This window comes from Camponotus floridanus, unplaced genomic scaffold (genome assembly GCF_003227725.1).
Source record: "Camponotus floridanus strain SB8 unplaced genomic scaffold, Cflo_v7.5 scaffold19, whole genome shotgun sequence".
Classification (NCBI taxonomy): Eukaryota; Metazoa; Arthropoda; class Insecta; order Hymenoptera; family Formicidae; genus Camponotus; species Camponotus floridanus.
This window is the reverse complement of record NW_020229314.1, coordinates 670,912-698,166: the sequence shown is the minus strand read 5'-3', so window position 1 is coordinate 698,166 and position 27,255 is coordinate 670,912. Positions and strand designations below refer to the sequence as shown.

The 27,255-nt window shown below is 32.9% G+C and overlaps 4 protein-coding genes across 4 annotated transcripts; 2 read left to right on the top strand and 2 right to left on the bottom strand.

Annotated features, from left to right (window-relative positions):
* Positions 1–80: 80 nt before the first annotated feature.
* On the top strand, positions 81–2,363 carry LOC105256085 (transmembrane protein 223-like). Its single transcript, XM_025407825.1, has 5 exons — positions 81–257; positions 436–679; positions 1,383–1,705; positions 1,892–2,037; positions 2,215–2,363. Exons 2-5 carry the CDS (start codon positions 528–530, stop codon positions 2,347–2,349), a joined length of 756 nt encoding a protein of 251 aa, XP_025263610.1. The 5' UTR covers positions 81–257; positions 436–527; the 3' UTR covers positions 2,350–2,363.
* A 439-nt stretch (positions 2,364–2,802) lies between these two features.
* On the bottom strand, positions 2,803–6,869 carry LOC105256087. Its single transcript, XM_011265739.3, has 6 exons — positions 6,728–6,869; positions 5,921–6,531; positions 4,177–4,386; positions 3,871–4,082; positions 3,481–3,756; positions 2,803–3,179 (listed from the first exon to the last, which is right to left on the bottom strand). The coding sequence occupies exons 3-6, from the start codon at positions 4,306–4,308 to the stop codon at positions 2,912–2,914; spliced, it is 888 nt and encodes a 295-aa protein (XP_011264041.1). The 5' UTR covers positions 4,309–4,386; positions 5,921–6,531; positions 6,728–6,869; the 3' UTR covers positions 2,803–2,911.
* On the top strand, positions 4,860–13,890 carry LOC105256086 (exportin-5). The gene is made up of 10 exons (XM_011265738.3): positions 4,860–5,103; positions 8,226–8,515; positions 9,340–10,040; positions 10,120–10,428; positions 10,529–11,932; positions 12,047–12,301; positions 12,403–12,526; positions 12,619–12,955; positions 13,137–13,506; positions 13,673–13,890. Exons 3-10 carry the CDS (start codon positions 9,354–9,356, stop codon positions 13,832–13,834), a joined length of 3,648 nt encoding a protein of 1,215 aa, XP_011264040.1. The 5' UTR covers positions 4,860–5,103; positions 8,226–8,515; positions 9,340–9,353; the 3' UTR covers positions 13,835–13,890.
* Positions 13,891–20,494: 6,604 nt separating this feature from the next.
* Positions 20,495–27,168, bottom strand: LOC105256088 (adenylate cyclase type 9). Its single transcript, XM_011265740.3, has 8 exons — positions 26,628–27,168; positions 25,424–25,713; positions 23,952–25,333; positions 23,599–23,853; positions 23,072–23,520; positions 22,841–22,996; positions 22,563–22,762; positions 20,495–22,488 (listed from the first exon to the last, which is right to left on the bottom strand). Exons 2-8 carry the CDS (start codon positions 25,702–25,704, stop codon positions 20,772–20,774), a joined length of 4,440 nt encoding a protein of 1,479 aa, XP_011264042.2. The 5' UTR covers positions 25,705–25,713; positions 26,628–27,168; the 3' UTR covers positions 20,495–20,771.
* Positions 27,169–27,255: the final 87 nt, after the last annotated feature.

Genomic DNA, 27,255 nt, shown 5'->3' with positions numbered 1-27,255 from the left:
ATCTCTCAGTCTTCTCTCTGGCTGATACATGGGATCTGTACTTTTTAACTGAACTTGATTGAACTAGTGCAGCTATTCAACTAAAAAAAACAGACCGATCTTTTGATACAGATTTTCTAACCTATTACTCAATTTTGAGTCTTATTATTATCAAGTTTTGCTCAATAATTTTAAATATCTGTTTATAATTTTGTTGTTGAATTAAATATTTATAAATCAACAGGATTACATGATACAGCTTTTATAGAAAGAACTTGGTAAGAATATAATTAAATTTCATACATGATTATATAAAGAAAATGTAGAAATATATATCAGAATTTTATATATTTACAAATTATATATATATAATTTAAAAATATTGTATAAATTTATAACACAAATTTATAACACATTTTAAATTATTGAAAAGTAAAAAAGTACTTCCATTTGCAGAAAATAAGAATACTTAAGGGGAATATAAGCATTTATCCCATCTATTGAAATTTTTGCACTTTCTATAACCACGCAAAAAGGAAAACTTTAAAATGCTTAGTTTAATTTTAAAACATCCTATCATATTTAAAGATTTATTAACTGAAGCACATTCTACTTGTGGAATGATACAAAAATGTTTTAAATATAATAAAAATATATCTTCAGCATTGATTATTAGAACATTTGTAACCAGAAATACAAGGTAAAGCACAGTAAAACATTTTAATATAAAAACACCATGTGAGAATAATATATATTTTAACTATGGTTTTTACATTGATGAAGTTAATATTTATATAAATATAGTTGTTATATGCAAGATGTTCTTGAACTATTGTTACTTTTTTTAAAATTGAAATGAAGAAAACACAATTTCTGTATAAAAAAAGCTGAATATTTTATCAATATGTTTATATAAGGTGTCTGGAAAATCACCTGCAGCAAAATTTAAAATTTAAACAAAATTTAAAAAAGAGGGATACCAAGCAGACTATAAATTATGATTTTTTAAACATAAAAGTGACTATAATTTGGAAATGACTTATTTTCGGATCTATGTTTATATAGCTTTTTTTCCTTCTTTTTGGGTTCCAAATCACTTCTCGAAGTACTGTAAACGATTTTCCGGAGAGAGATATATATATATATATATATATATATATATATATATATATATATACATATATATATATATACATTAATTTAATTATTATAAAAATTAGAATTATTATAAAAAAGAGAAACGATTTTAGTTTTAAATTGAACTTACATATTTACATAAGTTACATGTAAATATCAAGTAACAATGATTGTAAGATATCTTGCATATTTAAAATAAAATTATGAAAAATTACTAATAAATTCTACTATTTTATAAAGTAATAATAAGTCATAAAAATACACAGACTATCTGATGGATTAGCGCAATCAGCAAGTTTTCTTAAACCTAACAAATTGTCGCAAAACTTAATTCGGCATCAGCAAATGAAAAAATTAGATGTGAATACAAATGTAAGAAATAATGTAATTTTATACAAAAATGAATGTGATAGATATTTTCGGAATATAAAAATTATTGCAATTGGACAATTACTTGGTTGGAGTATGTTGGCTTTCTGTACTTATACATCAGCTTTCTTTGATATATTTACAACTGATATAAAATTGAAAGAATTTGTAAAACAACATGCATTTCGGCTTATAATATTTGTTTTCTCAATTTTTGCAGGTAAGATATCTTTTTACTGTTTTTTTAGTGAAAATGTATTTTTATATGCTTACATAAAAATTAAAAAATAAAATTAAGAATATTTATTTTACATATATCTTTTTGTAAAAAATTTTGTTATAAAAAATTAAAGCAACAGATAAATTTTTGCTCTGTCTTTTCTAGATTGATGTATTTGTTTTATAGGTCCTTGTGCATTTGCTTTTATATATGCTTTGTGTGCTCGTAGCATCAGATATATTATCTTAAATAAAGGTGGTAAAACACTTTCACTTTCTACTTATCACTGGCGGAAAAAGAAATCTAATATAATAAATTTACCAATAGAGATGGTAAGAATATAAATTATATTATTAAAAATTATATTAATTTAATACCTATTTACTAATTTATATTTTTGATGTATTTATAATAATTATAAAAAAATCTCAATAATACAATACAAAATATTTTTGTCTTTAAATTTTTATGTCTTTAAATGCTTCTTATTTGATTGTATTTTTTTTAAGGCAAAATGTACCTCACATAGAATGGATCGTGGAGTATGTATAGCATTTAAAATAAAAAACAAATCTCTTTTTTATTTGATTGATAAAAAGGGCGTATTTGTAAATCCAACTCTTTTTGATGAAGTAATGATATAATTACTTAATCTTAAAAATTAGGATATTTTAATAAATACATTTTTGTTACATTGTATTAAAATTGTTATATAAATAGTAGTTATTATGATAGTTATATGTAAGTGTGTGTATGTATGTAATTGATGTATATAAAATATATAAATACTTTTACTATAAATACTATATACTTTTAATACCATAAATAATCGATTATTTTAAAACATCATCATAGATGTAAATATATCAACATTTAATTGTATTAATTTGTATTATCATTAAATTATGATATATTAGTACATTAAATTATGATATATATTAGCACTAAGGATATTATCTTTAAGAAAAATATTTTTTATAGATTATTTATTAATACAAAAGTAGTAAATTTACAATTCGTGTCTTTTTCAGAAGAAGAAAAAAGATGTTAGTATAATACCTATATACAAAATAAGTAATATATTTTATTGCACTAGAATTATTTTTCTTTTTATTTATCATTGGTTTTGAAAATATTTTATACAATTAAGAGTTGGCAGAATGATTGGTATTTCAATTAATATAGTTAAGACTATTTATATTTTAATCAATATCTTTGACTTTGCCTGTCATAATACTTTCCTGAATATTTGCTATATCGATCACTATAGCCGTCATCTTGATACTTGTCTTCCGCTTTATAATAAACTTCAGGTGCTGTAGAACCAACGCGACCTTGCCAGTAATGGGTCCAATATAGATCTTCTGGATTAATATCATGGGGGTGTTTGGCATTTTTGAATACATGTACACAATATACGAGACTTCCAATTAATGTCAAAAATCCAAACACCAGAAATACTATTCCTAAGATCCTAAAAAAATATGTTTATATTGTAAAAAATTCTTTTGTACACATATATGTACATATATATATACATGATATTATACACATATAATTGCAGAACTTGTGCACTATATATAATTTTCTATTGTCTCTTATACTTTATTAATAATTATTAGAAATATAAATTAATATGTTTTGTAATTAAAAGTTCTTTTTATTAAAAATGATTTTTTATTTAATTGAAGTGTGATTATATCTATCAATTTTAACATAGAATCTTACATATAAATAGTGCAAAAGTATATAAATTTATTCTACAATTCCCTTACCAAACAACCAATGGTTGGAAGAATTGTATGACAATAACAAAGCCCAAAGTAACCAGAATCAAGCCGAGATTAAGAAGTAACATAAGGCAACAGACACCCTTAGTGTTTGGACAGAATGGATTAGGTGTGGACATAGTTTCAATAATTATACCGCCTTTTCGTGATGTACGAGTTTTCACTGTCGAGGTGCCTGATCTACCGGAACCATAGCTGTAGTGACTAGGCGCTCTGTGATCTAATCTGGAGCTTGGTGCTAGACTATGGCGTGATACTCGACTGCTTGTAACAAGATATATATATATATATATATATATGTTTTACATTAATATTTTTTATTATATATATTATTAGATATGTTTAATATATTATATATTTAAACAAGAGAGCAACCTTATGTCGGAAGTGGCTCTATATGCAGCACTAGTGACATATATATCTGAACCATTGTCACAAATACTGCCATGTGAGGCACTTTTGCTAAGCGGATGTAAACCATGTTTCGAAGATTCAGACAGTACTGAATCGCGAGTATTGTGTGCGCTTCTAGATCTTCTGTCTTCTCTATCATATCTGTCTGCGTGACTTGTTTTTATTGGTTTTACCTGAAAGGAATTTGAAAATATAGAGATAATATATGATATATTAAAGTAATGTAATATATTACAATCTAAGGAAATTTTTTATCACATATATTACCATAGTAGTATGTTCATTGGCAACGATATATTCAGATACGGTGCGATCTGAAGGAGCTCTGTGGCTCTCTTCACCATCTGTAATATAATCGCGATTTGTGCTAATATGATAAGCATACTTTGAAGTATGCATTTTGGAGTTTATGTTAATGTGCAAGAATATTAAAGATAAATATACAATTCATCAGTAACATTCGCGTTTAAAACTCATCTAAAACAGAAATAAATGTATTTATTAATAAATTATAGATTACAGTTATTTATAGAGAATATATATAATTACATTTAAATATATAATATATTGAACATATCTCGTATACGTATTTTATTTTTTATTTTATATCGTTTACATATATATAAACAATAAAAAATAAATAGAATATTATGTTTATTGCGAGTATGTAATATATGATAAAATATATTTTTGTAATATATGATAAAATATATTTTTCTATTATATGTATTGCATAATTTTAAAAAAAGGTTGCTTCACTATACACATCTTATTTATGCTATATCAACCTATAACAAAAATATAATGTTGGTATAAAAGGAATAAGAGTTGTTTTCAAAAGATATTTTTAATATTTTCGATTTTATAATTTCACTTAGTAATGTTTAATTTTTAGTAGATTTTATTTGAAAATGCTAGTATAATTGTAATTCTCTCTACACATAATTAAATACAGATTTAAAGGTGTGGCATATATTCTTTTAAGTATACTACCCGCATATATTGATTGCAAAATATTGCATTATCATTGGATTGTCTTTCGATCGTAGGCAGTGCCAGCAGCGCGTACATCGTTGGGCAAATCCTTATTTAGTACGGTGATGTCATTTAACAAGGACATGTGCAACATCTTCGATCGACAATGCGCGCAACAATACTCTTCGCCTCCGATTATTCCTTCGCGACTCTTTCAAGGTAATATAAATAGTTTCACAATAAATTGTCACATTTATAATTGCATCTTTATCTTTAACGGTGCATACATATTATTGAGTCGCGATCATTCTTTTGATCTTTATCATAAAAGGAAGATTGAAGCTCATTGTTTAAAACGGAAAATGAATTGATCAATAATTGCAACGCGTTACAATATAATAATTTCATCAAATTTGACATCACATTTTATTCAAAAATACTTAGAGTTCCATAAAAAAATAGATATATTAAAATAAAATGTAAGAAATGTATTTCTCTGAAATTAAATATCCCTCTTGAGATATTATAAATTAGAAATCAATTTCAATATTTTATTATTTGTTTTTTTTCTTTTTTCACAAAATTAATCCCTTCATAATCAATCCTCTATAATTTGCGCATCCCTTATTAAAAAAAGGAATATGTAGTAGATGTTAATACTTAATAGATATGTAGTCTGAAATGCTAAATAACTGTCTATTTATTCTCATCAACTAACCGGTTATTAAATTCCTGCTTTGCGCGATTTAATCGCGTCACTTTTAAATAAACTCGCATATTCCTTACACATAGCGGACAATGAAGCGCGCAGGCGCTACAGATCCGCTGCAACCTGTGCGCGCAATATTTCTCTCCGTACAGATCCCCAGAAAAAAAAAACGTCAATGAAAAAATATCGCGCCAAGCTTTGCGTATGTACGGCGTTGAGAGAAATATCACATCGCGCGGATGAGCGCAGATTTTTGAGATCGTTTGGAAATTTCGTCCGATGTATCGGTACCAGTTCTTAAGATAATAGACCGGTTGTCGCGCATACCTTGTGTCTCATCTGTGCTTAGGACGGAGAAAGAGAGAAATTATCTTCCCTATAGATTATCGATCCTTATCCGCGGATAATTCCTCTTCTCGTGGAAACGCGCTGGCCGAGTCTGGATCGTCGCGACATATCGATCGCTCGGTTACACGTGAGAGGAGTCTTCACAGACTTCGCCTCTGGTCCATACTTCTCTTCGTCTCCTTTTCTCCTCAAAATTGTCTGTACGGGTACACTTGTTGAAAGGACACTTGGGACTCGCGACGACGATTTCGGCGTCGTTCGCGCGGACCAGCAGTGTCGCGCATCGCGTTCAGAGCCGATCCGTAAAATCGAGATGCGCGATCGTCGAGTCTCGTTGTCGCTCTCTCGGTTCCGCTCTTGTCTCGCTCGCGCCGCTGGAATCACTGGAATCACGGAATTGCTGCTCCAACTCTGAGCCAGCGAAAGGCATTCGTCGCAGCGTCGTACGCTTTTCCACCACGCTTCTGTAGCACCTTTAAAAGGCGAGCTCAGGTGTATGTACACTGCTTAGCGCAATTCTTGCGTTCTCCGCCCGCGATTGCTCTCGATCGTCCCGCCCGTCGGGGATTTATTCTCTCGCTCCTACATTCCTAGATTAGGCGAATTTATGCAAAAAATAAATAAAGAAATTTAATTGCAGCAGAACAAACTTTTTCTTGGAAACATTATTCCAAAATTTTATTCTATTTTAAATGCAAAATAGAGAATGATATAAAATATAGATTTTTTATGCTGTTAAAGAAATATTTTAATTTCGTAAATAAAACTAGATTTTTGTTGAGTTACCTTTTTTAATGTATCTTTTTTCATGTAGATATTCCAGACAGCATAAAAAGATTAAAAATCATCTTAAAAATGTCTAAAGGACATGAAGACTCTCTTAATAAATTGTTTCTTAATCTCTTTAGAATAGTCTTTTAGAGACGTATGTATCAACTTGTTATCAATTGTTTTGTTCTTGTTCCCTGTGAAAAAATAAGAATTTTCACATTCTTTGTATATACGATGACGGACAGAGATATAAGAGAACCCGAGAAAAAAATTCATATATATATTCATATATCATTATATGTAAAATATGTTCATATATATATTCTTTCTTTATAATCTGTCTGTACATATAGGGAAAATAATAAAAATAATTAAAAAAATAAATTTCGCATTATTTTATAGAAAAAATGAAAAAAAAATTGCTCCATAAATTTATAATTATTTATGGAGAATTTTTTCTTATTTCTTCAAATCTCATTTTTTCTAAAAAAAATAATGCAAAAATCATTGTTTAAATTATTTTTTAATTATTCTTATTATATTTCCTATTTAGAGGCAGAGATTATACAAGAAGATGAAAATAAATATATAAAATATTATATATATATATATATATATATATATATATATATAATTCTATAGATATATTTATATATTTATATGATTACATATGAATTTTTTTAAGAATTATATTCTGTTATTAATATCTAATTATCCTCAAAATTTAGGATTGCCTCTTATTATTAAATACGTATTTAATATAGCTATGTATACATAGCTATGAAATATAAATTCAATTAAAAATTTTTTTAAAATTAAATCTATATTACGTAATGTTGTATTTCTTGCTCCAATATAATAAAGCATATATTAGATAGGATTTTAGAAATTAAAAATTTAGAAAATAAATCTCTATAATAATGTTAAGATACATTTTTTCAAACATTTAATATTGAAGAAGATTATTAAATGTCATTTGTCATATTCTATTTTTATTGTATCATATTCGGATAAATTTTGTATTCAATTTTCAAGCATTCATTATTATCTTAACGATACGTCTATACGTCTATGGGTTCCGCGTCTATGGGACTCGCGATGATGTCCGAAAATTTCCTTCTTCATCCTTTCGTAGATGTACGAAATTTGTTTTCGAAATTTGTGTTCGAATATTTATACCGGTATTATGTAGGAATTAAAGTGCGCTATCATTCTTACATCAGCTCTACAAAACTTTCCGATTCACGCATGATGCGCATGAAGTGACAAAAAATGTATAGTTCATGTCACGCATATTATACATTTTCTGTCACTGCATGCGCACGCATGAATCGGAAAATACCCTATATGTCTGTGCCTGCTACTCAGCCGAAAATTTGATATCCAATAAAAGAACTTGTTTTCTAGGGACGAAAACGTCATCAATTAGAATCCACATTTCCATTGGCTACTAGACTATCGTACATTGAACGCAGGCCTAATGAATTTTCCATTGCACATTTATTTCCTCCAGGTATTCTTTTCCTTCGATAATACAGGGAGCCGAGTACAATGTCATCGAGAGGGCAGCACATGATCGTCTGTAAGATCGTCCGGCTGGGCAGCGTGTCGCATCTGCCGATGACTGTTGGTGGAGAGCGTTGCACACGATCGTTGTACCGCGTGCATCGCGACTGACATAGACTCGTTAGGTTTTCTCTCCATCCGATCAGGATTATGAATTGACGCGCAGCACGACACCGGAGAGCCTCTCGCCGTCTAACCGGCCCCGTCAAGCTCCCTCTCGAACGACAATTTCGTGAGGTGAGTAGCGTGCGCTTTTCTCCCTCGAAGCATGCTCGATGCGCGCACCGCAACAAGCTGCTTCATCTTCGTCGCCGCATGTTCGCGAAGGAACCGAGAGTTCGTATAAATATCTTCTCCAAGAAAAAATTGGAGACTCGCGATGATGTCCGAAAATTTCTTCTTCATCCTTTCGTAGATGTACGAAATTTGTTTTCGAAATTTGTGTTCGATTATTTATACCGGTATTATGTAGGAATTAAAGTGCGCTATCATTCTTGCATCAGCTCTATAAAAATTGCACGAGATATTAGTAGCATGTACTTGTTGAAATTAGTCGCAAAATAATTTGTTTTGTGTGTGTGTAGTTTTAATTAAACAAATAAACTTAGAGAAGTTATTTAAATATAGGATGTTGTTAAATGTAGGATGTGAGATATTTTGTGGTTGGATTATTATATATCTTTTTAATATATATAATAATATAATAAAATTCCTCTTTAATACAGTTAGAATCCTCTGGTACTATATTCTTTAATTATTTATTAATTATTCCTGAGAGATTTTTGAATAAACGATATATTTTCTACATGCTAAATAATACTTTATGTTGTATTCATTAATACATGGAAATAAAATAAATAATTTACGCTATATTCTTTTATTATTTTTTTTTATATTTTCTTTTCTCCTTATTTGACAAAATTCTTTACTAAAATAATTTTAAATTGTTTTGTTCACAACAAATATTATTTGCTATGCAACAAATATTATTTATTATTTGCTATATGTTGATTGTTGTTATATGTATGAACATGTTGAATAAATATTTTTCCCTTATTCAGTGTATTAGATAGGAATGGAGTTTGGAGCGGGCGATGTTGTCCAGATATCGGCAGAACTGGCCCGAGTGGTCGAGGTAATAATGTCGCCCAATATATCTCAGCAGCAACGTCTGGAAGTATACAATGCTTGCGAAAGATTCAAGGAGTCCTCGCCATTGTGCGCCCAATGTGGCTTATATCTGGCACAAAGATCCCCGGACAGAAGCTCGGTAGTACGTCATTTTGGTCTACAGCTAATGGAACATTGCGTCAAGTATCGATGGACTCAGATCTCGCAGTCAGAGAAGATATTCATTAAAGAAAATGCTATGAAATTACTTCAAGAAGGCACTGAACCATTGCTACAGGAAGAAGCGCACATAAAAGATGCACTGTCGCGGGTGGTAGTCGAAATGATAAAGCGAGAATGGCCTCAGCAATGGCCCACCTTGCTATCTGAACTTAGTCAAGCCTGTACACAAGGTGTGAGTCAGACTGAATTGGTCTTATTGGTATTTCTTAGACTAGTGGAGGATGTGGCGCTTCTACAGACACTTGAATCCAATCAGAGGAGGAAAGACATATACCAAGCATTGACTACAAATATGGCAGAAATCTTTAGTTTCTTCTTACGATTAATGGAACAACACTTTTCGGAATTTCAGAAGAAAAGTGCCTTAGGACAGACATCCGAAGCTGCAGCACACAGTAAAGTCGTTCAAGTAAGTTTTTATAAGGTACCAATTATCGATAATTAATATTTCAATAAATTATATTTGTAATCGTATGTTATTATAACAGATAGTACTGTCTACACTAACTGGATTTGTCGAGTGGGTTTCTATAAATCATGTGATGGCTGAGGATGGAAGATTGTTGCAAATATTGTGCCTCCTGCTGGGTGATCCTATATTTCAATGTTCTGCCGCCGAATGCCTACTCCAGATTGTAAATCGCAAGGGTAAAGCCGAAGATCGAAAGCAATTGATGATTTTATTCTCGGAAGAGGCTTTGAAATTTATTTATACGGCAGCTACCGCGCCACCGCCTCTTGCTGGACCTACGAATTTCCACGAGAATCATTATCTGTTTCTAAAGAAGCTCACACAAGTAATTTTTACGATAATCACGCCAATTAATATATATTTACATTTCATGTTCATAAATTTCATTAAAAAAATAACCATTATTTACACGATTGTTATTTCAGGTACTGACGGGCATGGCGACACAACTTTGCACTTTATGGGGAAAAGATGACGCCTCCAACATCCGGCCAACACACTTTCATCTCTTTTTGGACACTACGCTTACATTTACGATGTATCCGAGTCTTACGCTTACGCATTTAGCGAATACAATCTGGGTAATGTTGTTCAAGCATGAACACATCAAGAATGATTCGTTATTACTGACATATGTTCCCAAGTATGTGGAACACACGGCGCCCAAACTAATTCGTATCGCATATCCATATGGTAGACAAAGTAACGGCGTGACTACATACTGCCTCGTTGATTACGACTCTGAAGAAGAATTCAATGTTTTTTTGCATCGCTTTAGAATGGACTTGTTAGAAGGATTTAGACACGCGACTATGGTAGCGCCCTTAGTAACATTCACATATGTGCAACAGTGGCTAACTGCAAAAATTACCAAGGGTATGGCGGATTTGCAATATAAGAGTGATCAAAATGATCGAGAGTATCTCGAATGGGAGGCTCTTGCACAAGCGCTTGATTCTGTTGTCTCTAGAATCTTGTTGATCAATGAGCGACCAAGTGTGCAGACCGGTTTGCAGTTATTAGAACTTTGTCTAGGTTACTCGCCACAAGATTCTTGGCTACTATCCGCTCTGCTATCTTGTATAAGCGCGCTTTTCGTATTTCTGTCGATGTCGACCGGATCGATGGCCATGCCGGGCGTCGCTATTCTGCCGCGCGTCCTCGAAAAAATCTTCGCCGCATTGGTGTTCGAGGCGCCCGGTGAGAACGAACGCAATCGCTCGCGTGCGACCAAAAACGTGCGACGACACGCGGCTAGTCTCATGGTGAAGATCAGTCTCAAGTATCCGTTACTACTGCTGCCAGTATTCGAGCAGATACGCACAATGGTACGAAATTTGACGCAAGAACCAAGTCCATTATCTCGAATGGAGAGTGTCATGTTATATGAAGCATTGTTGCTCATCTCCAATCACTTTTGCGACTACGAAAGGCAGAATCGATTTGTCGCGGAGGTGATCGGCAACGCATCTAACAAATTTGTCACGCTGGGCACGGAATGGTTCAAGGGACCGCAAGAGTTTATGCAATTCGTAGGATTAGACAGATCACCGGTGGAAAATATGCTAGAAGATCCGGCTAGATACAATCGCAGTGATCTCATGATGTGCATTTGTACCGTTTTGAGTGTGGTCAAGCGATGCTCTATTCCAGAGGATCCCGATCGCGCAGCGAGAGGTGGCTTTGTTGCTGCGCTCAGCGAAAGTGGTAATCCAGTCTACCGAAATCCCGCTGCACCTCACGTCATTCCCATCTTACCAACGCTATTCGCGCTGCTGCGAACGATGAATGCTCTTTTCACTCCTGCCGCTCTCCCTCTTCTTTCAGAGGTAATATTATCAATAATATTAAAATGTACAAAATTTTTAACTTCAAATATGTTTCATCCTACTGAGCCATTCATCCATTTTACACAGACTGTAGAATTACTATTTTTATCCTAGGGTTACAAAAATGCTTATGGACTTTTGGAATCGGAAAAAGCGAATCTGTTGGGTATAAATGTGACAAATGACAATACTAGTGAGACGGATCAAACTTCGAGCATTTCCCTGGTCCGAATGCAATCATTTCTTAGCACAATTCACGATCAATGCTACCATATGCTGGGCAGCGGTTGTCATATGATCGGCCGAGATTTCTATCAGTTACCTGGATTTGCACCAGCATTGCTCAATTCAGTTTTCTCAAACATGGAGGTGATCTAATAAAATGCTATTTCCCATAATTTTTTAATTTTCATTAATTTCATTATATGCATTCTTTTAAACAGTCATTTAAAAAATATCTATTCTTTCAGGCAATTCCAGATTATAGATTGCGGCCGATTATACGTGTGTTTATGAAGCCATTTATATATTCCTGTCCGCCAGCTTTTTATGAGAGTGTATTAGTACCTGTATTGGCTCATGTATCTACGCATAGTAAGTATGATTACATACTCTTTATTTAGTTTTTTAATGCTTTCTATCTTTAAACAAGTTTAAACGATTCATACGATGTGGCCTTGTTTCAGTGTGCCAAAGATTAAGCGCAAAGTGGCAATATATTGCGCATCTCTACGAATCTGGTAGTCTGGACGAAGAGAACACCAACACACAGGAAGTCATCGATGACATGCTCAATAGAAATTTGACCAGAGACTTTGTGGATGTATTAAAAGTAGCTTTAGTCGGTGGAGCTGCTAGCGACGCTGCGCCTCCAGATACTATGGATCAGGATAGTGGGGGAATGGCTGTAGATCCACCTCTTTCACGGGGAAACAGCATCGTTGCCGAGGTCGTTAGCGAGCTAGGAGCATTCATTCTACGTCATCCGTCCACCTGTCACAGCGTCGTCCTATGTGTATTAGGGTAATATAATATAGGGTTATACTATGTCCATTGTAATGCAGAAATATCGTGCAAATTTCCCTAAAAAGTTATGAGATAAATAAAATTAATTTTTTTATTAATTCTTATTTCTCTAGAATGTTTTCTATCAATAATAATAAAATCTATAATATAATATCTATAATAATCTTGTTATTTATAGGGCGCTTGCGTGGAACGATTCAAATGCGAGTCTTAAGGCGACGATGTTGACCGGACCTGTAGTACGATCACTAGCAGCCGATGGTAGTCTTACTCCTTCCATGGCAGGACACATTATGGTCGCTGTTCTTCAAGGTTTACAATTGCATGGTCAACATGAAGCTAATCAAGGTTCCCTTATTACTCTTGGCGCACAAGTCTACGAGTGCCTCAGACCCAAGTTTCCGAACATCATCGAAGTGATGCAGCAAATCCCAGGAGTCAATCCCGCCGACTTGCAACGATTCGATGAGAAAATGGCAATAGTCAGCACAAAGGGCAACAAGGTTGAAAAGGGAAAAAAAGATCTTTTCAAGAAAATTACAAATCAGGTATACAATTGCAATATCTAAGATATGTATAACTAATGCTTAAACTTGACTGTGTTCAAAATATCATTAAAAACAAAAATTTATCGAATCAAATGCATGATTCATCACGATTCTTTTATTATCATACATTTAAAATAATTATCGGGTTTTGATACATGTTTTACAGCTTATTGGCAGAAGCGTAGGTCAATTGTTTCGCAAGGAAGTTAAAATAGACAATTTACCGCGAATTGAAGTATTCGGCAAACCTCAACAAGTGCGCGTGGATGAAATATCAAAGAACGTCGCTGATACGGGAATAGCAACACTGTTCGCTGGGCCTACGTAGCAGACAGTTTTAGCGAATCATATTTTACATAGTTGGTCTAACTCAATAAATAATTATAAATTATTGTAAAAAGATTTTTTCAGAGATGACTATACGACGGTGAAAAAAAAAGATACTCGAACCGTAAAATCTGTTGAAATAGCGTATTTTTTCTGACTGACACAGAATACGATTTTTCGACAATCTGCAAATATAGCGAATTATATTTTTAAAGCGCGATTCGAGATATCGCCTCAGATTAATGTATGCATATTTTAAAATTGCAAATTTTTCAGAAATTGTTTTTTTACTTATATTAGTTTCCAAATGTTTTGAAAAATGTTGGTATATGGAATTTAAGAAATGATACATATTAATAGCGCACAAATTTTAATAAATATTTAGTAAAAAAAAAATTGAGGTGATATTTCCTCGGCTTTTATTGCTCTCAGTTACTAGATGCTTGAAATAAAGTCTTGGATATTAAATATAAATTATAAACACATCATATTCAGATTAATATTTATAAGTGACTGTTTAAAGAATTCCTTTTTGCTCATTCTAAAATCGATCGTCAATTTCAAACTGTTGAAGATTCGGCGATACAAGTGTAGATAATTTTTTATGTGATTATTCTTATTTATTCTAATTGATTTCAAACAAACGTGTGCATGTGAAGAAGAATATCGATCTTGCTCGTGTTCATTATATTCGCGATTACAAACAAGATTGCTCTCGTCATTCAACGTTTCGTAAGATGTAAATTTCTCGATACACGTTATCATTACTTTAACGAGAGCTATTCAGAAATCAACCTTTATAACAGACATACAAAATAAAACAAAAAACAGAAGAAATGTTTTATTATACATAAAAGTTACGTATACTATATAAAACATTACTTTTCGACATAATCGCCATTCGAATTGAACTACTTGTCGTAGTACGGCACAACTTTTTGTATGCCCTCATTAAAGTACGGTGTCGCGAAATTAGAATTTCAACTAACTCCTATATATAAAATTAGTATAGTATATATGTAAAAATAATTTTCGTGTATAATAAATAAAATATTTTTTCTGTTTCTTGTTTTATCTTGCAAGTTTATCAGAAATTGGTTTCCGAGTAGCTTTCGAAAATCACTATTATATTTCAATCACACGTTAAAAAACAATTTCCGAAATATTTATACATAACATAATGTCTTTCATGGCATACGTGTGGGACATAAAAGCTGGAATGGAAAGGGTTGTACAATAAGACATAGCAGATTATTGTGATAAGAAACGTAGCAAGTAAAAATTTAACAATGTACGTGAAACGAGCAACTTAAGAATCGTAAAGTTAAGTTGCTTTGTATAAACAAAAAAAAAGAGAAATGACACGTTCCAAGCTGACTGATTTGTGGAAAACCGAATATTATAGCATATAATTCATTCTCTCTTTTTTTTTACTTTTTAAACTATATCTCCGAAGTCCATATTTATACAATATTAGGTTTGTTCTTTTTAGCTTTATGAGCTTTTTTTATTTTTAATTTTGGAAAAATTAAAAATTTACATAAGTAAAAAGTATAGTAAAAAGTATAGCTAAAATGAGCAAATCTACTTGCATTATACATTGTAAGGATTTCGAAGTATAGTTTATTATATCGGTGTCATATTTATACATATAAGTATATACATATTGTACAATAAAATCTTATAGTAATTAATCTTACATAGCGGAGTAGAAGAGAATGAACTATAATCACTCATCTACATATACATATATATTTGTTTCAAATGTTCATATTATACGATTCGTTGATTTTTTCAAAGGTATGGACGATGCCGAAAATGTACCTATACACGCAACAAAAAATCGATCAACGTCTTCCTTACAACCGAGTTTTCTCGCGAAATAATTGAAACCGCGATACAATTTATGAATCAAATTTATACGGTACTACATTTACATATGAATCGAAACGGCAGTTTTGATCAACGAGATTTACACGCGAGAACGTACGAAGAAACATTTGTATATTACACTCTTAATGTAAAAATAGAAAAAAAATCTTAAAAAATAAAACCAAACGTAAAAAAATGCTTGAGTGCGATTGACTACTGCTAACATTTTCAATGGATATCAGATCGAAAACTATTATCTACCACAAAGTTTTTTCTAGAACTTGTGAAAGCAATTAAAGTTAAAATATTTAAAAAATATTTAAAAACGACAGATAAACAATTATAAAAAAATAATTTTTATAAATCATAAATAGAGCCCAGTGATAAGAGCTCGCTAAGCGAAAAAATTCAAAAGTCGCGAAGACTCAACAACTTTGCCCCGATTTTTCTAGTTTATTTATTTCTTATACTCCTATTTTTCTAGCTTGCTGCTCAAGTCTTCTCTTTACGTTTGGTCTTAATATCGAAATGCAGTAAGCGTGCAAAATTGACGAAATTAATGCATCAGAAAGAGTAAGCAACTAGTTAAACGTAGAACATAATTGTAAACTATTGCAAAAATCCTTTCCACAAGAACTCAGATGGCATATTTAGAGTATTAAATATGTCTTGTTAAGACGATGTAAGAAGAGGATCTCACACTCACATACGTTTACATGAATTGCTACCAATATTCTATTACATTATTACATTACTACAATATCACATATCAAAAATGTTTTAATCGAAAATTCTTTTATTCTCGCTCGTCTTCTAATTTGACTAGGACATTATATCTTGCACGTGAAATAGAATTTCTTAACAATTATTTGATTTCTGTCTCGCATGCTTCATCTTGCCTTTATCGGAAACAGCGACACGTTGTAATTTGTAATTTAAACTCGTAAGTTTTTGCATTATGCACTATATTCTCAAGCATTCCACTGCGCTTTTAATAGTCACGTGTACGGTTCGTACATTATATGAGAGTAAAAGTAGTCAGAGGAACAAATTTACAATTAATAAAAGAAGATTCCATCACTCGTAAGATGCTCTCTTACAGAAGCATTTACCTTTTTTATCATTGGAATATTGCTGACAAAGAAATAATACAATTGTTTCCTTTTCGTATTTTTCCAAGAAGAATTATTACTTATTTGTATAATGGAAACACCTGATACACATGTGTACATCGAAAGTATATCGCACATTACCACAATTTTTCATAATGTGTCATATACAAAGTATTTTATATTTATTTTTTCTTTCCTTTGGAAATAGTGCATGCCATTATGTGAATAATATATGTGAATATCGACAAAGTGTACACAATGGTACAAACAAATGAATTACAATATTTATCCGGAATCACATTTTTCTGGAATATAAAAATCTGCTATCTTATAAACAACCATTTTCGATTACTTTATTGACTGGCTAAATTATATAGATCAATGAGTTCGTAACAACACTATTTTCACAATGATAATCGTTTCTTTATTATCGATATGAACTATTGGACTACATCACATTTTTATATTTATGCATTTAATTGATTGTTAAATGCGACAAAATTATCAAGATTATTATCCAGATGGTTTCATAATGATTGTTAATATATATGTCTATGTGTATACAAGATATCTCTCATATAGATAAGGTATAAATCGGTATTATTTTGTCAAAAAATAAATATTTCTTTGACAAAATTTTTGGAAATGCATTGTTTTCGAGCGCAGTTCAGTACATTTACTATTTTTTTATCCTTCACGTCAAAAATTTGGATATGATTTTATTATAATTAAGTTATTATATAAGTTTAATATTTTATTCTATTTTATTTATATCAGAACCTAAAAACACACTTTGCCATATAAAAGAGTTTTCTCTTATATAAGTTATCTCTTATATATAAGAAAATGTTAAAATAATTAAAAATAATCTCTTGATATATTTCATTCTAATAATATAAATAGACTTGACAAAATTTTTACACAAGAAATTATAAAAAATAGCAAATGCACTATATATTAAATTATAAATACATATACATATTATTACTAGATAAATTAAATACGAGATTTAGAGAATGATGATGATTTCAATGATAAATTTTTGAAAATCTTACCAAACGAAGAGAAAAATACTTATTTCTTTTGACAAAGTAATATTAATCTGTACTCTATCTATATGGGACATCTCTTATATATAATATTAATATATGATATTAATGTATAACAAATTGTAATAATTATTTTGTTAATATACGTATGTGTATAAACAAAGTAATCATTACGCTTTGTTATAATATTATTAATGCTCTGACGTAACATTATTAATTTATGCCAGGCCAGAAAGCAATGGAAATCCGCTTGTTTTCAAGACCTCGCCGGCGTTTTTGTACATCAATTATAGCGAAACCAGTTATAGTATCTTGTATATATTATATTGTAATAAAGAAATTACATTTTTTGACAATAATAACATGTACGTCAATATACGCCTGACTCTGTCTCGTTGTCCGCAAGACATGTATATGTTCGATAAATATACATTCAATTTACATAATATATTTTATTTGATATCTCTCGTATAACATATACTTTCCCCTCAAAATCGGCGAGTCATATATATTTAAATCGTATTATATTTATATCATATATATTTAAATATTATCATTATATAAATCACGATGTTCATACGTGGATACGTTTTGACATATGAGCTGTTATCTGGTTATATTCTACATATAACATAAAAACTTATAATTGACTATAATCGTAATATTTCGAAATATTTCACGTAACGTTCCACAATATGACAAATCGAAGCGATACATCACACAGTTTCTGTACAACACCATAACTCTCTTTTAACTTCTCCAAAAAGAAGAATTTTATACTTTACACAGAAGCCATAAACATTTTACAGCATATTTACAAAAATTATATATTAATAGGATCTTTTAATATCCTTTTATTATATATTATGACATTACTTTCACGTAAAACAATATTTCATTGAATTAAATTGCTTAAAATTAGAACCACATTACGTGCAGGATGTACAATACCGATAGTGATCCAGATCCAAATTTATCGCATTATACTTGAATCGTACATACCGCATATAACAAACACAAAGCGCCTAATTTCCTTTTTGTCAGTAATTCAGAAAAATTTTCAAAATTGTGTACATATACATATATATGTATGTATGCATGTACATACACATAACAATATAAGTATAAATATTATTTCTTACATCATAAATATCATCAGACGCTTATCATTAAGATTTACAAAAAAATGCAGCAGAATATTCTTTGGAATCCGAGAGTAAGCGTCCAGATAATAAAGTGACGTTATATGACTTATAATGGCGACAAGAAGCACTTTGTTACGAGCTTGTTACTTGCGGCCAGCTGCTTCATCACGAGTTTCGTTTGGAATGTGTATAATGCAATTTATTCAATGCACGTTATGCATTGTATAATAAACTCTAAATATAAGCTTTTACATATGCACGCGTTCGTGACTTAAATCGTCACTTTTCTATCTTGGTCTTTGGTAAAATTATTTTTTATAATCACTATTCCTAAAGTTTCACTTTATTCATCTCTCTATCTCTTCTATGTAGATTAATTTTCAACGATGCTTGTATATAACTTGTACACTTACGCATCTTAATTACATACGTGACATGTTACAATATCAGACAGGAAGACAAGACTGTGTACATTTATTTTTTTTTTACTTTTTAAAATTTATTTAACTTATAACGGGGTATTTCCTCGAGTTTCGTTGACTTTTATCGCGCAAGACGCACTTCGCTGTTGCTCTTAGAATATTGAATAGAATAGAAACGTAACACTTTTTTTTATTAATTTCTCAAAGTTATATCGTAAAAACGTTTCACTATTATTCGATCGAAAAGAATTGCACATTTTCGAGACTCGATTTATAGGAAACAGATACAGATCAGATATATCACAAATATATATATATATATATATATGCACAAATATATTCGCGCAAAAATCACATTCGTAACATTTAAACTTATACATATTACTATTATTCCGATGTTCAACAACGTAAAATGCTCTTAAAAAAGATCCTCCCCGCCCCTTTTCTCATCCAGTTTTGTACTTGAGACAAAGGCAGATCTCGATTAATCGCCCATGATACATATACATATATCTCTTTTCATTATACATATAGTATATATATTGTTCGATATTTACAAAAATACAATAATAACATCTCTCATTAATAAATATCTCTTGTTAGCTGAGTTTTGAGCAGTCAACGAATAAGGCGAGTATGTTTTTTTTAGTAGGGCACATATACGAATATTGTTCGTAACAATATATGTATGTGTATATGCACATAAATATATATACACACTTTTCTCTCCAATTTTTTGTTTCGTTGCACGTCTCTCTGATATCATTTCAGCACAAATTATTAGTAATGGCTCTACCATTAATATCTTTTACAATTTTAAAAAAATATATAATAAAAAAATTTTAGTTTCCGTACAATGTACAAATTGAGTAGAATTGCATTGATAATTTTTCTACTTTTTATTTTCAAATATTTTATTTATTTTATGTACATGTTATCATAAATAAAAAAAAACAAATAAATATAATAAAAAGAAAAAAATCTTTAATATTTAGACAATAAAATTCAGATATTATCAATGGAGAAATATCTTTTTACCATGTAAATGGTAAAATGAATAAATTGACAATATGTTTAATGCATAAAGAATATGCATTAAAAGGGATAACTGAAAATAAAAATTAGAAAGATTAATGCAATCTAATTCGTACAATTCAGTTCATATGCTTTCCGAAAAACAAGCACGGTAAAATATTAAGCTATAAAAATGTTCAGATACTAAGAATAGCCAGATCCTATTTTAAATGCTATGGTCGTTCCAGGCCACAAGTAGTATCGGATCGTCTCGATATACTATGATCGTGCAGAATATCGGCATTTTTAAACATTGGTCATCAATCAGTTCTTTTTCTTCCCTAATAGCAAAAACACATCCATGTTGTCCTTACCCTTGACATACACCTGTCCGCGCGGTTCGAACTCATATCGTTCCGATAGGACATTCAGACAATTGCCGGCCATTTGTATCCTACCGGCGACCCCAGTGGAATCCATCCGCGATGCAATGTTGACTGCGTCGCCCCAGATATCGTAATACAATTTAGTAGCGCCGATCACACCGGCTGTGACATCACCGTAATTGTAGCCGACTCGTAGGATCAGCTTGAAGCCCAACAGATCCCGATTGAAATCATATATCACTTTGTGCATCGCTACAGCAAAGTCGAGCAACTGGAATAGATGCGTGTACTCGTGCTCGCTTTGTTGTCTCACTTGCGGATTCAAACCACTCGCGGCCATAAATGTGCTGCCGATTGTCTTGATCTTTTCGACGTTCGCGTAGTCCGGCTCCTCCAGCAACTCGTCGAAATCACCTATAAGCTCATTGAGCACGCGTAAATACTCCTTACCGCCCAGATACGATTCGTCGTATAGCTCGTTGAAATTGACGATACTGGCGAAGATGATGCCCACGGATTTGTGATTCTGCGAGTATTTGGCGGTAGTCTTCAGCTGATCAGCTACATATTTCGGTATGATATTGTGTAGCAGCCAATCGGCCTGATTCTTCATCGCTTGAACGCGCGTCTTATCGCGCGCTGCGACTGCGTTACCATGAAAACACAATCTATAACTGATTTCAAACTCACGATTCAGAAACCAGACTAGCAACAGCAACAGCATCATATCTAAATATATTTCCGAATTGTATAATCTTTCGTTATACCCGGTGTAAGTCTCTCTTCGAATCGTAGCAGACATTTCTTGTCGATCTACATGTTTCACGACCGGCATTTTTGTCGCAGCAGCCGAGATGATAAAATCTCTCGTTGCGTTCAAAAGATTCCCTGAACCATCTAGATTATTCCGTTCACTCGCCCGCGATTTGAATAAATTTGGATGCAATGTTGCCAATTGCATCAACTGTGAACTGTTGCCAGGATCGCTACTACTATTAATATTACTGAGATTCTTCTGATGATACGGGGATATGTGACTTACCACAAGGCAGATGAATAATATGCCGGTGAGGGTAACTAGTAGATTCTTCATCCAACAGTTGAGTTGCGTGAAGTTGCAAAAATGAACCAGTCCGACGAAAATTAGGTAGCTATAGTAATATTCAAATTTGTTCAGACTCCGGAAGCTGTTGCACGTGAAATTAAGCAAGATGGAGATGATCGGTAGACCGACCAGAACTGCGCCGCACGCATGCCACGGATACCATCGGGAAAAGAATCTGAAAATATTCTGCGTAAACGTTGTATGAGCCCTATGTGGATAGAGAATCTGCCGAATGCAGAGTAACACCGCGATAACTTGAACAGCGGTGGTGAGTACAGAGAACACCATGTAGTAAATCGTCGGTTTACAGAGAAGAAAAAGTGAGATTGTGATAGCTGTATAGACCAAGGCAGATATCAAGATGTCGAAGTACGTGTTGAATCTCGAGGTAGCCAGAGTGGGAGGATTATCGCCGATACTCTCACTAATTTTGTGCGCATTTTCTCGATATTCTCTCTCCATTTCCTCATTCTTGAAGAAGAGAGTAACACTCGAAAGTGGCGGTTTAACGAAGTACGAGCGCTGAGAGCTCACATTGTCTTGCACACACCTTTGAAATAAAAGATAAAAGTTGAAAAAAAAATCAATACTTTTAAACGCAACACTGAAAAATGATTTATTTACCTAATTAACTGGAGATCAGATTGTTTGCGTAATTTATGAAAACACTGGCCGAATGTATCGGTTACCATCGGGGGAAACGGATAAGGGGGCACTGATGACGAAGGTTCGTGAGTGGAATTTAACGTTGAACTAGAGGTATAATAACCACTGACCCTGTGTCCTAATAAATCACCCTGGGCCATGCCATTCAATAGGAACAACTACAAAGCCGTGAAAAGAATGTCAGATTATCTGGTGATTAAATATCAAAAGATAATACAAGGCTTACAAAAACATACCTGTTGTTGTATACTACTTCGCCTGCTATTACTCTTGATACCTGAATCTTTTCTACTACAAATGGAAGAAGCATGACTAATCGGCTCTTGACCAGATAATAAAGGACTAGAAGGTACAGGATTTGGATCCATTTCAACGCCATTATCCAGAGGGATCTATGATAAGGACCGAGCGTTAATCGCAGTCGTAAAATGCGATAATCAGAAAAAGATGATAAAAACTCTACTAACTCGTCTAAATCCATTGCATTCTTCGTATGTCTGAATATCGAGTTTTGCTTGTCTCATAATGATATTTCTTCCCTCTTCTATCTCCAAAGGTATCATTTCTTCTGTTGTTCGTTGTCTCTGTAGATATTTCCACGGCTTACTCCGCACTTTTTTCTTGCCATAACTAGCGGTGGATGTCGGACTTTTGTTCGAATCCTCTTTATCATCCATGGTATCACCATCATTTTCAGAATCTAAAATACTAGGCAAGGAATTGGCCTTCATCCTGTAATTGCTCGCATTGGCGACCATGTGAAGATAGTGATTACGCGGCTTAACTTGATTGTTACACGATGCCAGACGACTCCGCGATTGCATCAATGGCGAGATACTCTTGGGTGACGTGACCTTTGTGATAAATTGATTCACAAAATCTGATTTACGGGCTCTAATGAAGTAAGTTTTAACACCTGGAATAATGAAAGATAAACACGCGTGACATAAAATTCAGAATTTCTGCTTTTTCTTTTGTATATCATTTTACTTACCATTGACTAGTTCTCCACTTTCCGTGATATATTGATCTCCCAAAAATCTCAAAGTATTCTCACTCAAATGCACACGGCCGGGCTTTCCCGTGCTCTCTAGCTTGTTTGCCAAGGTCACGTCATTCGACCAGACATCGAATTTGAATCTCTTGGTGCCTACAATTCCACAGAGCACAGTGCCTGTGTGGACGCCTACTCTCATATTCACGCCCTCTCGTCTCTCGATGTCAAATTGTTTTATAGCTTCGATCATGGCTAATAAAATTAATAATGTACAAAATACTAGCTTCACGATTAAGATACAATTATTTGGATATTATAATACTTAATATAATAATGCAACTTGCACGTACCTAATCCCATTTCTATGCAGCACTTGGCGTGATCGGATCTTGGTTCGGGACATCCGCTTACGCAATAGTAGCAATCCCCCAACGTAGAGATCTTTTCGCATCCGTGATGCTCGCAGAGGTCGTCGAAACGTTCAAACAGATCGTTGAGTATGGCTACAAGTTCTTCGGCAGTTTTGTTGGAACTCATCTTGGTGAATCCAACAATATCGGCAAACAGGATACTCACATCTTCCATAGAATGCATATTGAATGGACGAAACAACGAACGGATGTCCGTGTTATTGGATGGTATCGAGCCCTTTTTCAGAGAATCCTCTCGCTCTCTCTCGCGCTCGCTCTCTTCCATAAGCCAATCCGCAACCTTTGGCGGCATCACCGAATGTATCATCTTTTCTTTTAATTGCTTCTCTACTTCCAATTGTCGACGGACCAGCAAAGATTGACCGACCTTCATAAATGTACCACGCATTCTCACAAAGGTCATTATCAAGATATGCATGCCTATCAAATGAATACAAATCTGCATCAAGATCCTTATCGCGAGATTCGTGGAAAAATCGATGTCACTGACATCGAGTATCTTATCACTAGTATAATTATCTATAGGCGATGCATTTACAGTTGAGCTAATGGTGGACCGAATAATAGATAGGATGCTGGAATTTGATCTCGTCAAGATATTCGGGTCAGTTAGAGCACCGTATAATTGTTGAGCTTTCGTCTCTCGTTCTAAAAATCCCTGCCCGATATTTTGTATCGTATCTTTATCTTCATGTAGCATCGTTGATATCGCTTCTGTACTGCTAATTGTTGTAGTAAAATTACTAATATTACGTATCACATTCTGTACACCAGCAACAATTAGAGGATCCTTTAGGGATGAGCGCATAAGTACCAACGCTTCTTCCGCCGTCGCATTATTTGATCCTGAGGAATTATTTCGTACAATCCATTCACTGTGTTGCGCGTCCTTCGAGCCATACAGATAGGCAGTCAAGATTTCAAACATCAATGAATAAAGCGTGGCTATTCCCACGCAGGCGTAAAGCGGCATCGGCAGCACTGTATAAATTATCAGTAAAATTTCTGAGCACAGAGCAAAATGTCCGACCAATGTTAGTCCGTCCACGTATGGCGGTATCATGGCAAGGAAGAATAAGGATAGGAAACAGAGTGTGGATGCGACCCCCAGAGAAGTCGTTAATACATAACATCTGTAGTAATCCGTATACGTTAAATAAAGTACGGCCGACACCATGGCGGCGACGATAGCGAAAAGACCCGCTATCGTCGCCCATGTCGATGTATCGTTCTCGATGCCGATTATCACAAAGTACATCAGCCATGATAAGGACACCAATAGGATATACGTAAGAGCATATCTGCAAGAAATAACAAATAATCAGAACAATCTTTCAATTGTAATTAAAATACAGATTATTTCGATCGCATGTATACATCATAATACAAACCGAAATCTTAATCTAATTTGAGGAAAGGCACTTCTCTTAAACTGTTCCTCGAGAATTTCCGAATCGAATCTAGGATTCCACCATGATCGTGGTGCTGCACGTTCGAACGGTACGGGTAGACTGATACCACAGCATCCCAATCCCTGACTACTGTGCGCCAAGTATGTCTGTATATATGGCGCCAGAGATATGTGAATCTCGTCCTCGGCATCTTCGCTATCGTCTTTTGCTCTGGTAAAACTGACGGACGAGTCACGTTTGCGATTCAATTGAAGAGCCATATCGGTGATCTAATTGGAAAAAAAGTGATAGTATTTTAATATACAATGTGGATAAATAAATGTGGAAAATATATTGCAAATAACAAATAAATTACAATATTGATCAGGAATATATAAATATTTAAAAAATGTTTGATAATTAAAAAATGTCTGAGAAAAATATATACATGCACACATACACACATACGTTATAGTTTATATATTTTTTTTTTATATTTATAGAGTAACAGATGTATAAATTTTATATGTATAAAAATGTACGAGAAGAGAAATATATATTTATGTGATAAAAATACATATAAAAAAATAATTTTAAAATTTTATGTATATGTATATATATACAGACATACACACACATTCCATACATTTCTAAGATAATTATTCTTTTGAATATCATTTGTGCATGTAAATAAAATGCAGCTTAATTTATTGACATACACATTAATATTCTATTGCAATAATAATAAGTAGCAGCTGCTAATAATACTGTACGCAACACTTTAATGAATGCTACCAATAAAGATCTATCCACAGTGCATTTCTCTTGCTCTGCTTCCTTTATGTTACATTATCACAATAAATATAATATTAAATATATTCGTATAAGCATACAGGACATTTGTATGACGCAAAAAGATACAATTTATATAATTATTTTAGAGAATATAAATTCTCTTATCAAAATAATTTCATAACAGAAACATTTTTATAAAACAGATCGCCTTACACATCTTAATGACAGTATAATTACAAATATTTCACACACACGTATGAAATATTTTTTGCAAATATTCCCATCTCATGTACTCCAGTATGGGCGCGATGTATAAATCGTCTATAGCATTCAATGTCAACTTGTTAATTGTTATTTTACAATGCAAATCAAACGTGAGATTTGAGATTAACGATTCTACGAGACTTACCGCAAGTAGATTCGCTTCAATCAAAGGCGAGAACGCCGGAAAATTTGAGAAATCATCCTCCTTAATGACATCGGAGGTATTCGCAAGAATCAGCTAGTGTCACAGAGCGCCATTTTTTTCGCGGCTCTCCTTCGAGCGACTGTCGCAGAGGTGCGAGGAGACCTCGACGAAGTCGACGACTGAGGTGCACGGACGGCGCGATGGACGAATCGTCGAGGATGTAAAAATATTACGCGTTTCCGTCGAAACTGCTAAAACATTCTCCGCTACGATGTTTCGCAGCCATCTTGAATCCATCAACGACACGAGCCTCTATAGGTCCATTTCACCTGACGTTTGCAATATTCGCGGAATCGCTTCGTCCTTGTTGCTCGCCGAAAATTAAATAAAAACAGACGATGCTTGCAAACATTGCGAATGACAAGTGGAATATCCTAGATCGAACATCGTCTCCTCATGGGCACGAAATGTACTGAACCGCGAGCATGCGCATCGAGTGTATAGTGTTTCCGACAGGGATTGTAATTTAATTCTAGAAACATTCATTGTTTTTATTTGTAACATTCTTTTAAAATTTATGTAAGATTTATTCCTTTTTTATTATTATTTTTATTATTATTTTAAGTTT

What these genes read in the sequence shown, in the direction of transcription:
- LOC105256085 (XM_025407825.1), top strand. Translation starts at nt 528, where the DNA reads ATGCTTAGTTTAATTTTAAAACATCCTATCATATTTAAAGATTTATTA. An exon ending in TTTGTAACCAGAAATACAAG is followed by an intron (nt 680 to 1,382) that starts GTAAAGCACAGT and finishes AAAAATACACAG; the next exon opens with ACTATCTGATGGATTAGCGC. An exon ending in TGTTTTCTCAATTTTTGCAG is followed by an intron (nt 1,706 to 1,891) that starts GTAAGATATCTT and finishes TTTGTTTTATAG; the next exon opens with GTCCTTGTGCATTTGCTTTT.
- LOC105256087 (XM_011265739.3), bottom strand. Translation starts at nt 4,308, where the DNA reads ATGCATACTTCAAAGTATGCTTATCATATTAGCACAAATCGCGATTAT. An exon ending in CCAATGAACATACTACTATG is followed by an intron (nt 4,083 to 4,176) that starts GTAATATATGTG and finishes AATTCCTTTCAG; the next exon opens with GTAAAACCAATAAAAACAAG. An exon ending in TTCCAACCATTGGTTGTTTG is followed by an intron (nt 3,180 to 3,480) that starts GTAAGGGAATTG and finishes ATATTTTTTTAG; the next exon opens with GATCTTAGGAATAGTATTTC.
- LOC105256086 (XM_011265738.3), top strand. Translation starts at nt 9,354, where the DNA reads ATGGAGTTTGGAGCGGGCGATGTTGTCCAGATATCGGCAGAACTGGCC. An exon ending in GGCTCATGTATCTACGCATA is followed by an intron (nt 12,527 to 12,618) that starts GTAAGTATGATT and finishes GCCTTGTTTCAG; the next exon opens with TGTGCCAAAGATTAAGCGCA. An exon ending in GTCGTCCTATGTGTATTAGG is followed by an intron (nt 12,956 to 13,136) that starts GTAATATAATAT and finishes TGTTATTTATAG; the next exon opens with GGCGCTTGCGTGGAACGATT.
- LOC105256088 (XM_011265740.3), bottom strand. Translation starts at nt 25,704, where the DNA reads ATGGCTCTTCAATTGAATCGCAAACGTGACTCGTCCGTCAGTTTTACC. An exon ending in CAAATTAGATTAAGATTTCG is followed by an intron (nt 25,334 to 25,423) that starts GTTTGTATTATG and finishes TATTTCTTGCAG; the next exon opens with ATATGCTCTTACGTATATCC. An exon ending in CTGCATAGAAATGGGATTAG is followed by an intron (nt 23,854 to 23,951) that starts GTACGTGCAAGT and finishes TAATTTTATTAG; the next exon opens with CCATGATCGAAGCTATAAAA.